Below are 14,653 nucleotides of genomic sequence, written 5' to 3'. Positions count from 1 at the left end.
CAGAACCGGAGATCGGCTGAATGGATTCGAAAATGGTAAAACTCAACTGTTTAACTCTAGGGGAGTTGGAAAATGAGCCTATTTTCAAAAAAAGTGGAGTGTTCCTTTAAATAACAGATTATTTTCATCCTGCTAAGAGAAACAATGTGAAGTTAACTGTTTAGTTGATTTACTGACAAAAAATGATTTTGAGACAAAAACATCTGACTGTAGGTCTACAGGAATCATTACATATCAGAAGTCACTGGTGATTTTGGTTAGACATAGACATAAACAACCTGTAACAAAGCATTGTAACTTTGCAGTTGTTGTTTATGCTCAAACAGCAACATTACACACTAAAGTTAAAAAAGTGAAATCATAATAAAATAATATATCTTATTAGTAGCAAAGGAATATGCAGCATAAAAATGACAATTTTCTTGTAAATGGTTAATCTGATAATAGCACAAATGTAACAAAAAGGTGATTCTATGATTCATTGCACTCAGAAAATATGTGCTGTCACTCAAGTGACCATAAATTGTATTTTATATGCAAGTCTATATGTATATATAAAATATGTTTTTTTGAAGAGCTTTAGCATTTGTAAAGGATATAATTCATTTTTTCCTAACAGGAAATTTCACCTTCCTCTTTGAAATGTCCCTTTATTCATGTAACAGTTTCATAAAGGTGTCGGTCTAGTCTATATGTCCTGTAATTAACATCTCAGCACTGCTGGTTTAAAGACTCCTCATTGCAGGAAGCAGACGAAACTCTTGAAACAGGAGGGTTTCATTTACATAGGAAAATAGCATTAGCAGTCCTCATGAGTGAAAAACAGTGAAATGTCTCAGACACAAGAGATACAGTAAAGATGTATACTGAATTTAATATGTAGAGGATTCAATAGAACACTGTTTCTTAGGATGAGGAACATGAAAATGTACTGCATAGTAGCCTATAAATGACCCACAAAGCAGTAAAAAGATTGTGTTTTTATTAATTGGTTATTAATCAAATGCAGGTATAAAAAGCTTCAATACTGTATGCAAATTGTTTTGCAAGATCTACAGCTCGTAATTGACTGTTTCAACTGACTTGAAATCTTGCAAAGTCTGACTAAGAAAATTGTGAAAAGAAAATATCACACGAGAAATAATGTATATGGAAATATGCAATTTCCACATACATTCTGGAAAGGTATTTAATAGCTGCTGTTGGAGTATAAAACACCATTTACTCCAACCAGACACAGACACAGTGCTTTACAGAGACAAATACACAAGTACATGTAATAGTATCACACTGTTGACTAATTTAACTGGTACTCTTGAAGATATAGAAAAAAAAAACTGATCCACAAAAATGCATTAGTAAAAACATGACATATTAACAAAGACATTAAAGTCTCATTTAATGCTGAGATCACTAGACATGGCCTGGCTTCACTGTAGTGCTGGTGTCTGCTTAAATTTGAAGAAAAAAAAAAAACAAACAATTTTCATTAATACATATAAATGAAAATCTGTAGAAATTCCTTTTATTGGATTTTTGGCATCGAAAAATCAGATTGTTCACACAGGTGAGAAGCTGCTTTCAAAATTTTAAGTACTATTAAAAGGTAAGAACAATAACTTCATTTCAAAGACCAAACCCTGGTCTACACAATTTTGTTCACAAAGCAATAAAACATTCTTTAAAACATAACACATAAAACAGCTTTGAAATCTTGTTAATCAAGAAAACAGCTAAAATGTGGTAACACATTATCAAAATACAATAAAACCAGTGAAACGTAATAACAATAAAAAAAAAAAAAAGTACAATACATTCAAAACATCCCACCTGGAAAACACTTGACATGTAAGAAACACTGTGGTTATAGTCTTTTTCAGTAGTGTCTTACAAAAATGATCATCTAAAAGTCAACAAAATCAAATCAAATCCACATCACAGTTGGCAGTTAAAGACCAGGTAATAAAGTGGTATTTGTAATAAAAAGTCAGTGTAGTGTAATTGCAGAATTACAAAATGATGAAAAGAAAGACCACAGCAGAAAGAGCATCTAGACAGCCTGAGGGCCGATAAGCAGTGGCGCTTCGGTACGATTGAGAGGAGGCTGAGGTGATGAGGTTGAGGCCGAATCCTTCTTAAGCTTCAGGATGTGTTGCTGTAGGTGCATGACCCAATCCTCCTGTATGGACAGCGGTCCTTGGAAAACCTCGTCACAGAACCTATATAATAATTTATAGAAGATAACTTATTATTGTAATAGTGTATTTATGGGCATTTAACAACAAGGAGAGAGAAACATCTTGTTAATCTTGTTAATCAAGATTAACAAGACACAACTATTGGGGGGCGGGGGACATTATGCAGGTCGAATTCAACATCTTCACGTACCATAAGTACAATCACTACTGTAAACATTTTAAAAGTACAAAGATTTGCAAACAAAAGAAAGGATTAATTCACTTCAGAATTAAAATTTCCTGATAATTTATTCAACCCCATATCTTCCAAGATGTTCATCTCTTTCTTTCTTCAGAAATTAAGGTTTTTGAGGAAAACATTTGCGGAAGAGCAAAAAAACTACGTTGTTTTACCTTTTTTTGGTCGTTTGACTTAGTCTTTGCACTTTCGCTTTGTAGACACTGGAATGGTACTTTAGCCTACGTCACGCGTGACCTTTCCAACGTGATTACGCAATGCGTGGCACAACACAGAGCAGTGCAACTCGTCTCATTTGTGTGTGTTTTTTTCTTTTTTTTTGAAAATTACATTGTTTTGCTAGATAAGAACCCTTATTCCTTGTCTGGGATCGCGTAGAGTTCTTTGAAGCTGCAGTAAAACTGCAATTTGGACTTTCAACCCATAGGTAACTCTTGAAATCCTCTATATGGAGAAAAATACTGGAATGATTTCCTCAAATCTTAATTTCTTTTCAAGTGAAGAAAGAAAGACATCTTGGATGACATGGGGGTGAATACATTTTGTGAAGGTCTGTAAAGTTTCAAAGATTAAAATGCACTATAAATGGGAGTTTTTGTCTCCCAAAAGAAAGAACCAATTCTGAACTGCATGAAACAAGTTATTTCAGTCTTACTTCATTCACAAACCTACACAGGCTGGAAAATATTTGCATAATGCCAGTTTATGGTCTTCATTGGCTCTCCGCTAAAAACCTATACCACTTAAATATGCTTGCAACGGTGGTCCAGGTTGATCAGCTACTTCTTCCAATGTTTCATTGCCGGACTGGAATTGATACAATGAAATCAGTGTCATTGTTACTGTTCGCATCACTATGTATCAAGTGAAGCCTCTGAAGCTGAAATTCAGATGTTGTAATGGGTGTTTCGTTTTCAACATGTGCTGTAAGCAGTAGCCAAATCACAACAGACTGGGCCATCTGACCAATCAGAGCAGAGTAGACTTTCAGAAAGGACTTCTAGTGTAGAAGGGGGCACAGGGGAAGTGATTAAGAAACCGAATCTTTTTTCGAATGGTTTCAGACAGTGAGAAACAGGTGATGCTTCAATGTATATTACGAGAAAGTGTTTTTTTTAAACTTAGATGCATGCAACCTATTGCAGGAGACCGTATAATAGGGGCATTTTAATATAACACAGTAGAGTGTAGACAGGAAAGTGGAGCGAGAGAGGGAGAATGGGATCAGGTCATGAGCCTTGAACCTGCTTTTTTGTGAGCAGCACACAACTCTTTTCCACTCCCAGACAGCAAAACCACCACGTTCACAGAACAAACCGATTCGTGGCTTCAACTCACCTGCACTTGAGAGAGTACACCTTCCCTACTAGCTTTACTAGGCTGGTCTCTGGTGGTCTAGGCACCAAGGATGGAATGTTTCCAGCCCGAGAGGGCTTTGAAGGTTCTGTTTCCCTGGATCCACTCTCAGAGTGGTATAAATGCTTTGGGGGACGCCGTTCACAGCCTAAGACAAGCGCAGTGATAATGCATAATTTTCTTTAATGGCTAAAACTCAATTAATACATCATTTGGAGCCTTAGCTTAAGCAAGAAATACATATTTCTCCTACCTCGAGGAGAACGAACGTTCAGTTCGCTGCGAGCCGTAGGAGACTGGATCAGGCTATCTGAAGATAGCTCATCTGATGAAGGCCGTTTCCTGTGTGATGAGGAGGAGTGGCTCATTCCTGCTTTGCCATCTCTAGCTGTTGCTTTGGAAAGCTGGTATGCCTGCGGCTGACCAGCAGAGTCTCGAGCTGCTGATGAACCTTTGTGAGAACCAAGACGGACAGACTCAGAGTCTGAGGAAGAGTATGGAGTGGAGGATCGTTTGGGGACCTATAACAGAGAGACATTTTGTGACTATCAACAGCTGCATTTCTATTACCCTTCAAATTGCGCAAATTGTAATTGCAAATTGAAAGACGTGAATTTCTTTGGAAAGATGTGAAAACTCATGCAGTTTTTCAGGCAATTCGAAATGGAATATATATAGTTTTTTTCACATTAACAGGTCACCTGACGTACAGTTACATCATTCTTCAAAGATAGCGTGGTATGTTTGTACAGAAGATGAGAGAGGGGGTGCTTTTCTTTTCTTATTTATGCATCTCTTTCCTCGTGCCTCAGCTTCACCCCCATAGAATCAACATGAGGATGCAAGAAAAGAAAATAAGGACTGGGTAATCTAAGGAAATCTGTGGACCCTTATGTTATTAAAGTTTGATATATAACACTAATAGTATTAATCTATTAACAATTAAAAATTAACATAATAGAAACTAATAGTATTAGATGTGTATGCACATCCGCACCTCCTTGCGGTGCATTTATAGAATTAAAAAGGCCTTCGAGATTTTCTTTGATCGATTTCCAGGTCACAGGCTGGAGGATGGAGGAGCAAAGAAATGAGGAAGCATCCAATGGAGTATTGAGAAGCACCCAGGGAGGCATATATGAGGAACAAGGGCTTCCAGAAGCTGTGGCAAATTTTACACTCCAAAATAAAGCTCTCAGATGGAAGTACCTTTTGTAAAATGACTTGTCGCGAGAGGAAAATGACTTATTGCGAGAGTTTCAGTCGCATAACATCGGTTACTGGAAACGCCATCATTTCACAATAGTTTTTTATCGCATTTAGAAAACAATCGCAAACGTTTTTTAAACCTGGCTAAAGATGCCCCAAGTTGCTGACAACTTTGTGTACATGCAAATCTTAAGTAGTAACAAAAATACCACAAAAGACAGATATTAAGATGTTTTTTGGGAATATATCTTACCTCTTTTTTCATGTTTTAAGTTTAAATCTAACAAACATTAGTGAGGTTTACTTGTAAAATCAAAACACCTTCCTAAAAGAGATCAGAAATATCATTCTAGTTAGTCAACAATTCAACCTGGACTCACCTTCTTAACAAAAGGCAAGTCCCCCTTCATGTAGCTTTTGTGGAGCTCTGCTACCTTCCCCGGCTCACTCTTCATCCAGGCCTTCAGGGTCTCAATAGGAGAGCCGATGACCTTCCAATCCACTCCCTGCTGCCTCAAGTGGGCTCTTGCATGGCTGGCTAGTGCCTTTCGATTCTCAAAATCAAAACCACAGAGTTCACAGGTGGCATCACAGCCTACAGCAGAAAAGGAAGAGAGTGGAGAACATGAAAGACTTGAAAGTTAGACATATTGCACTAACATCCACAATAATGTCAGGACAGAGTCAGCTTTGGTCAGTTTGGCCTTTGCAGCTTAATATATACAAGCCGATTTTAAAAAAGTTGGGACACTGTACAAATTGTGAATGAAAACAGAATGCAAAATGTTTAAACTGAGAAAAAAAATTAAGGGAAAAATAAGTTGATTTTAAATTTCATGGCATCAACACATCTCAAAAAAGTTGGGACAAGGCCATGTTTACCACTGTGTGGCATCCCCTCTTCTTTGTATAACAGTCTGCAAACGTCTGGGGACTGAGGAGACAAGTTGCTCAAATTTAGGAATAGGAATGTTGTCCCATTCTTGTTTAATACAGGCTTCTAGTTGCTCAACTGTCTTAGGTTTTCTTTGTCGCATCTTCCTCTTTATGATGCGCCAAATGTTTTCTATGGGTGAAAGATCTGGACTGCAGGCTGGCCATTTCAGTACCCGGATCCTTCTTCTATGCAGCCATGATGTTGTAATTGATGCAGTATGTGGTCTGGCATTGTCATGTTTGAAAATGCAAGGTCTTCCCTGAAAGAGACGACATCTGGATGGGAGCATATGTTGTTCTAGAACTTGGATATACCTTTCAGCATTGATGGTGCCTTTCCAGATGTGTAAGCTGCCCATGCCACACGCAATCATGCAACCCCATACCATCAGAGATGCAGGCTTCTGAACTGAGCGCTGATATCAACTTGGGTTGTCCTTGTCCTCTTTAGTCCGGATGACATGGCGTCCCACTTTTCCAAAAAGAACTTCAAATTTTGATTTGTCTGACCACAGAACAGTTTTCCACTTTGCCACAGTCAATTTTAAATGAGCCTTGGCCCAGAGAAAACGCCTGCGCTTCTGGATCATGTTTAGATATGGCTTCTTTTTTGACCTACAGAGTTTTAGCCGGCAACGGCGAATGCCACGGTGGATTGTGTTCACTGACATCGTTTTCTGGAAGTATTCCTGAGCCCATGTTGTGATTTCCATTACAGTAGCATTCCTGTATGTGATGCAGTGCTGTCTAAGGGCCCGAAGATCACGGGCATCCAGTATGGTTTTCCGGCCTTGACCCTTACGCACAGAGATTGTTCCAGATTCTCTGAATCTTTGGATGATATTATGCACTGTAGATGATGATAACTTCAAACTCTTTGCAATTTTTCTCTGAGAAACTCCTTTCTGATATTGCTCCACTATTTTTCACTGCAGCATTGGGGGAATTGGTGATCCTCTGCCCATCTTGACTTCTGAGAGACACTGCCACTCTGAGAGGCTTTTATACCCAATCATGTTGCCAATTGACCTAATAAGTTGCAAATTGGTCCTCCAGCTGTTACTTGTATGTACATTTAACTTTTCCGGCCTCTTATTGATACCTGTCCCAACTTTTTTGGAATGTGTAGCTCTCATGAAATCCAAAATGAGCCAATATTTGGCATGACATTTCAAAATGTCCCATTTTCAACATTTGATATGTTATCTACATTCTATTGTGAATAAAATATAAGTTTATGAGATTTGTAAATTATTGCATTCCTTTTTTATTCGCAATTTGTACAGTGTCCCAACTTTTTTGGAATCAGGTTTGTAATATATATATATATATATATATATATATATATATATATATATATATATATATATATATATATATATATATATATATATATATATATATATATATATATATATATATATATATATATATATATATATATATTGTGGCATGTTTCATTCAGTTATGATCTCTCAATTTAATATGCTTATTTTGCATTTCTATCTAATTCTATCTAATTAGCATTAGTTACCAACATTATAACCCGTAACTAACATATAATCTTGCAAATAAATCTTGGTTCAGTGTACCAGTAGTCGTGTTGTCTGAGTCAGGTTTCTCTTTTTCCACAGGTGATAGAGTAAACGTGCGAGGTGGGGATGCTGTCTTTTTCCACTGCACTGCTGCCCCTGATGCAGGTTCTGGTTTGATTTTGGATGCCCGACCAGCACCCTCCCTTTTCATGAGCTCATACAGGGCCTCTATGGGCGGCACTTTCAGCGACCACCTTGCTCCCAGCTGTCGTAAGTGACCACGTGCATGACAGGACAGGGCTTTACGAGTGTCAAACATCTCGCCACAGTAGTCGCAACATACAAACTGTTTAGGCTCCTGGTTTTCATGCTTTGGATCTGAGGAAAGCAGACACAAGTCATCATAAACTGAACAAAATAAGGGATTCACAGTAAAACATTTCTAGTGTCTACTGAAAGTTATTTATGTTTTCTTGCGATCTATGCTAAAACACTGAACATAACATTAAGCTATAAAATTAACCCTGTAAATTGTAAAATTATGTCATTATATATTAATTTCTTAAATGTATACTTTTAACCTTTAATAGCACACCTAATGGGGTGGTATTAACTACACACTACACCATTCGTTCCAGTGACTTCCATTTATACACATGCAAATACAACAGACAGGAAATCCAAGATCATTTGAATTTCACTTCAAAGTTCTAGTTTCGTATCCGAAAAACTGATGATCTATAGATGATCGATTCATCATGGCATAATCTCTTAGTTGAATTAAAAGAATTCAAACTTTAAAGCTGCAGGTTTGTATTAAAGTGGAATTGATTGTATAGTTTATTCTAGTGTGACTGCGCCATAAGGCTGAAAAGTCTACAGAACGTTTAAATGTATAGAAAGAAAAGAAAAAAAGAAGTAACTGGATGCACTGTCATTTTTACGCACCGATCATAGGTGATCTAACTGTGTTGGAATCAGATGGAGGTGTTAAAGGGGTGGTGGGTGCGCTTTGTGGCTTTGGAGACTCTATGATAGAGATATCAACTTCCATAGGTTCGTCCTTTGGTTTTGGGATCACAGTCCTGGAGCCTTTCTTGGCCTTTGGAACTTTGTGAGGAACAGGAGGAGGAGAGGAAGACTGGATAACGGGCTCAGGGGATGAGAGTAGGGAGGGAACAGAGGAAGGTGCAGAGGGGGATGCCAGTGGGGTCAGCGAGGTCAGCTCAGGGAAACTGAGAGATCCGGCAGAACTACCACCTTGGGCCATCACCTCTCGCAGAGTGGCCATGGGAGACCCGTTTACAGACCACTCTGTGATGCCCAGCTGACGCAGGTGATAGCGGGCGTGACTGGCCAAGCTCTGACTCTTCTTAAACTTCTCGTGACAGAATTCACAGCTGACATGTTTAGATGACTCTCCTGGAGTGGAAGAAAGAAGACATCTCATAAATGATCAGAGGAAAGTATGTAACAGAACTGTATCTGTATAATTGAGAGTTAAAGACAGAGGTCACAAATTTAAAAAATAAAATTTGTTTGTTGGATATTGGATGTAAAATCCTACCTTAATGCCCCCCTGTGAAGAAGCTTAAAGGGTTAGTTCACCCAAAAATTTAAATTATGTCATTAATTACTCCCCCTCATTTCGTTCCAAACCTGTAAGACCTTCGTTCATCTTTGGAACCCAAATTAAGATATTTTTGATAAAATCAGAGCTTTCGGTCCCTCCATAGACAGTTATGCAACTGACACTTCAAAAAGTTCATGCAGAAGCTCAAAAGTGATGCATAACACAAGAATGAACCTCACTGGTTCAAGCAAACATGCTTAAGCTTCCGTGTACCACAACTGATGTGTGAGTTGATGAATGTTTATTTGTGATCAAAAGCCTAAATTTAATCTGTTCATCATATAAACCGACCATGTCTCTTCAGAAAATGTGGACAAAACTGCTCAATTCATATGGATTAGTTTTACGATCTCTTTATGAACTTTCTGAAGCGTCAAAATGTCAGCTGCATAGCTATCTATGGAGGGACAGAAATCATTTCGATTTCATCAAAAAGATCCTAATTTGTGTTCCGAAGTTGAACAAAAGTCTTACAGGTTTGGAATGACATGAAGGCAAGTAAATAAATGACACAATTTTCACTTTTAGGTGAACTATCCCTTTAAGGTTTACTGTATATCAAATATATTACCACTTAAAAGTTTAGGGTTGGTAAGATTTTTTAATGAGGCTGCATTTATTTGTGCAAATATAAAAATGGTAATACTGCAAAATATTATTACAATTTACTGTTTGCTATTTAAGTATATTTTAAAATGTAACTTATTCCTGTGATGGCAAGCTGAATTTAACATGATCCTTCAGAAATCAATTATGCTGCTTAATATTTTTTTGGAAACACTGATTTTTTTAGGATTATTGGATGAATAGAAATTTCAAAAGAACAGTATTTATTTGCAATTTGTTGTAACAATGTAAAAGCCTTTAATGTCAATTTTGATCAATTTAATGTATCCTTTCTATTTTGTATGAAAAAATCCTTATCTCAAACTTCTGAGCAGTATTGTATGTGTACTGTATACAAAAAAAAATTGTACAACAATTTCAAAATCAGGATTCCCACAATTTTTGACCAATGCATTTCAATGACTTTCTAGTTGTTCTTGACTGGAAAGACTTTTTAAGATTGCACTCAAAAATAGCAATTTCTAGTCTATAGAAACATGTTATATTTAACTGAATTTAATATTTACACAGAATTTTCCATGACTTTAGTATTTTATTTATTTTCCAGGCATGAGCTTCATACTTTTAAAAATCCTGGTATTTCATAACCATGTTTTGCTATATATTATCACGCATGCCTAGGTTTATACATAGTCAAGTTATTCAAACATTACTCAAAAGTAAATAAAAAATTATTTAAGAGATAATTTAAATTCTTACCTCGAGAGGGTGATTTCAATTCTGCTTTTCTGTCAAGCGGCAATCCTTCTGCAACATCTGTAGAAATCTTCTGCTTCTTCGCTGCAGGAGATGATATAAATTCTGTTTTCTCTGTAAGAGGTAAGGCCTCCGAAACATCTGTAGAATTCTTCTGTTTTATGGTTGGGGGAGATAATTTCAATTCTCCTTTACCACTGAGGGACAAGATCCCTGAAACATTTGGAGAACTTTTCTTCTTTTTCTTTAAGGGAGGTGATTTCAATTCTGTTTGGCTGCTGCTGAGGGGCATGTTCCCTGAAACATCTAATGAAATCTTCTTCTTTTTGGCTGAAGGAGGAGATTTAAATTCTGCTTTGTTGCTGAGAGGCAAGTTCCCTGAAACATCTGGAGAAATCGGCTTTTTGATTGGAGGAGGTGTTAGACGAATGGATGTCAGTCCTTTAAACGATAGAGGGACAAGAGAGGGATTTTTGCTGATGGATGATGAGGTGGAAGGAGCAGAGAAGGGTGAAGTGTGAGCCTCAAAGTCCGACCCTTCCAGCTGCTCAGCACTGGCCTTTTCCTGGAACTCCTCGCTCTGAATAATTTTATGGAGCATCTCTATGGGAGCACCTTTAGACTCCAAATTCACGCCAAACTGCCGCAGGTGGGCCCGCGCATGGCTGGAGAGACCTTTACGGGTCTCGTACCAGGCTCCACATAATTCACACACATGGACGTCATCCCGCACAGTGGAATTCATCATGGTTGCTGGTGAAAAAACACAAAACACATTTCGAAATTGATTTGAATGTGCCTGCAAGGATTGCTTCATCAGTTTAATCAGTTTGCTTTATATAGTAGTAAAATTCGCTAGTCCAAGTTTTTTTTTTAAATGGATACCATTTCCAAGCACATGCCAAAACATTTTTAATACTGTTACTTACTTAAATTGAGTGGAGCATCTGTTTCCTGAGGAGCCCAGAGGGGCTTGGCTGAGGCCAGCGAGAGGGAGGTAGACAGGCTGCCATCAGTGAGCCTGGGTTCAACAGCCTTGGGAGGAGACAAGGCCGAAGATGGAGTGGACACCGAGATCTTCTTTGAAGATGCTTTACGAGGCTTCCCTACAGCAAAAGGTGAAGAAGATTGACCAGATGCCGCTGATCCTTTGGCAGCAGAGGGGGAAGATGAGGAGAGAGCATATTTTTTCTTTACAAGGTTGGATATTTTAATCTTCAATTTTGGCCCAGCGTCCCTTTTGAGTTTGGGCGACTGGGTTTTGTGTTTTTTAACAGGGCTGGCCTGTTTCTCGAGCTTGGGTAGAGTTCCGCCTCTTTCTTTCATCAGCTGGTACAGGAGGTCTATAGGAGCTCCACTGCTGTCAGACACAGCCACTCCCAGCTGCCTGAGATGATACCGGGCATGACTGGAGAGACCTCGTCTGGATTCAAAATTGGTCCCACAAAACTCACAACTATGGACGCCTACTGTAAAAACGTGAGATAAACAATGTCATGAAACCTGTATGGAATATGAACCCTTATTTGACAGCCTGTTTTGTCCATTTTTCCTTAAGAATCTATAGTGGTTCCTTGACTGCAACATAAAACAGTCCCTGCAGGATTTGGCAATACTGTGATCATCACATACTACATGATTTTCTGCAAAATCTTTCAACTACTCCCCAATATCTGCAGACCGGCTCAGACTTTCAGCAATATGGCAAAAATCTTGGCAAAATTGATGTATCTTTGGTGTACTTACAATCAGAATCGTCCAAGTCTTTATTCAAGTCTGGTTCCAGACACTCTTTGGAAAAGGTAGCCGTGCTGGTCTTCTTTGCCGTGTCTGGTGCTGTCTTCTCCATGGCTGGAATCTCTCCCTGGCACTTAAGAGAGAAAAACAGCTTGCACATTTAGACCATGCAACTTATCTATTCATAGACAAGAAAAAAAAAAAAAAAAAAAAAAAAAAACCAAAGACAGAAATAATTTTCATAGCTGCAAAATTCTAAATGTAGAAAAAACAAGTTAGAGAATCTAATAAAAATTGTAACCAAAATGCAATAATAACTACAGCTATTACTACAATAAATATTACATTAGTAACTTTATATCATGTATTAAGCATTACTGTAACAAAAATACCAAATAAATCAAAATGACAAAAATATTTTGAAACATTTCCTAACGTTGTTTGAAAGATAACAAGTATTTAATTTTATTTATTATGGTTTTACAGTACCAAATATTGCATTTTAGCGGGAACTATAACTACCATGGTGATTATTGGTAATGTTTACATGTTAATATTACACTGACAAGGCACTTAATTACTCAAATACTCTGTTTTAAGATTAACTGGCTAAATTTGCTCAGAATTATTTATTTTAATCACGACTGGAGTCGTTATTGTTGTACGCTTATGATAAACCAAAAACAAACTTTCCATCTCGAATCATGTCATGCATCAGTTTCAACCATTTAACACAATAGACGCGCACATGCAGTTAGCACGAGCTGATTATTTATCAGGCACTGCAAGTCGAAACAGTTTTGCTAGAATGCAAAGCAACAGAACACCTGGCTACATTTAGCCCACTATATTAAAAACAAATCGCTGAAGCACATAATGCTCAAAATTACCTTTAAAGTGGCGAGGTTTCTCTTACAGGAACGAGGGACGACAGGCACTTTAATCACAACAGCATAGTCGATCTAGGCAAAATCAATCGATCCCTCAGTTAGAAAACAAATACATGGGCGAATCATAGAACTGGTTGCTATCAGAACTAAATTATCATGCGTTTTGTATACAGAATCTGGAAGAACAGATGGAACGTCTTGTACTGTAGTTTGACATTCATTTTATATCCTTGTGTTAAATGTGAAGATTAAGAATGTCACATTAAAAAACCGTGTCTGTGGAGGTACAGGTAAGATGCAGGTGATCTCAGAACAAGCGAATCGTGTCTTTTAGAATAATCTCAGAACATTTTGTGACAAGGATTATTGCTATTTTGGGTGGAAAACAAATTATAGTGTTTAATTTTTCCAAATAGGCTACTTTATATAGGCTACTTAAAGGGGCTTTGATTTCTTAGCAAATATTGTTTCATTTAAATTAAATTAAAGGCATAGCTCACTCAAAAATGAAAATTCTGTCATTATTTACTCTCCCTCAAGTTGTTCCAAACCTGTATGAATTTCTTTCTTCTGCTGAAAACAACAGAAGATATTTTAAAGAATGTTAGTAACCAAACAGTTGATGGGCCTAATTGAATTCCATAGTATTTTTTCCCCATTAAAGGGATAGTTCACCCAAAAATGAAAATTCTGTCATTTATTACTCACCCTCATGCCGTTCCATACCCGTAAGACCTTCATTAATCTTCGGAACACAAATTTAGATATTTTAGTTCAAATCCGATGGCTCCGTGAGGCCTTCATAGGGAGTAATGTCACTTCCTCTGTCAAGATCCATAAAGGTACTAAAAACACATCTAAATCAGTTCATGTGTGTACAGTCGTTTAATATTAATATTATAAAGCGACGAGAATATTTTTGGTGCGCCAAAAAAAACAAAATAAAGACTTATTTAGTGATGGCCGGTTTCAAAACACTGCTTCAGGAAGCATTGGAGCACAGTGAATCTGTGTATCGAATCTGCAGTTCGGAACGCCGAAGTCACGTGATTTCAGCCGTTTGGCGGGTTTGAACCGTGATCCGATTCATGATTCGATACATTGATTCATAACGCTTCGATGCTTCCTGAAGCAGTGTTTAGAAATCGGTTATCACTAAATAAGTCGTTATTTTGTTTTTTTGGCGCACCAAAAATATTCTCGTCGGTTTATAATATTAATATTGAACAACTGTACTCACATGAACTGATTTAGATGTGTTTTTAGTACCTTTATGGATCTTGACAGAGGAAGTGACATTACTCCCTATGAAGGCCTCATGGAGCCATCGGATTTCAACTAAAATATCTTAATTTGCATTCCGAAGATTAATAAATGTCTTACGGGTGTGGAACGGCATGAGGGTGAGTAATAAATGACAGTATTTTCATTTTTGGGTGAACTAACCCTTTAAGTTGTCTTTTTGTTCAGCAGAAGAAAGAAATTCATACAGGTTTGGAACAACTTGTTCAGTAAATGATGAAAGAATCTTCATTTTTGGGTTAACTTGTGATTGATTTAGTCTGAATATCATATAATGAAATTAATTTGATTAAACA

General features: G+C 37.4%; 1 protein-coding gene across 1 annotated transcript; it reads right to left on the bottom strand.

Moving 5' to 3' along the window:
* Positions 1-983: 983 nt before the first annotated feature.
* On the bottom strand, positions 984-13,126 carry wiza (WIZ zinc finger a). The gene is made up of 10 exons (XM_067373271.1): positions 13,056-13,126; positions 12,175-12,298; positions 11,358-11,897; positions 10,432-11,181; positions 8,421-8,894; positions 7,530-7,850; positions 5,382-5,596; positions 4,046-4,313; positions 3,775-3,940; positions 984-2,219 (listed from the first exon to the last, which is right to left on the bottom strand). Exons 2-10 carry the CDS (start codon positions 12,275-12,277, stop codon positions 2,051-2,053), a joined length of 3,006 nt encoding a protein of 1,001 aa, XP_067229372.1. The 5' UTR covers positions 12,278-12,298; positions 13,056-13,126; the 3' UTR covers positions 984-2,050.
* Positions 13,127-14,653: the final 1,527 nt, after the last annotated feature.

The sequence above is a fragment of the Chanodichthys erythropterus genome, chromosome 21, assembly GCF_024489055.1.
Source record: "Chanodichthys erythropterus isolate Z2021 chromosome 21, ASM2448905v1, whole genome shotgun sequence".
Lineage (NCBI taxonomy): Eukaryota > Metazoa > Chordata > Actinopteri > Cypriniformes > Xenocyprididae > Chanodichthys > Chanodichthys erythropterus.
Note: the sequence above shows the minus strand (reverse complement) of the source record. Positions and strands in the feature narration are given on the sequence as shown.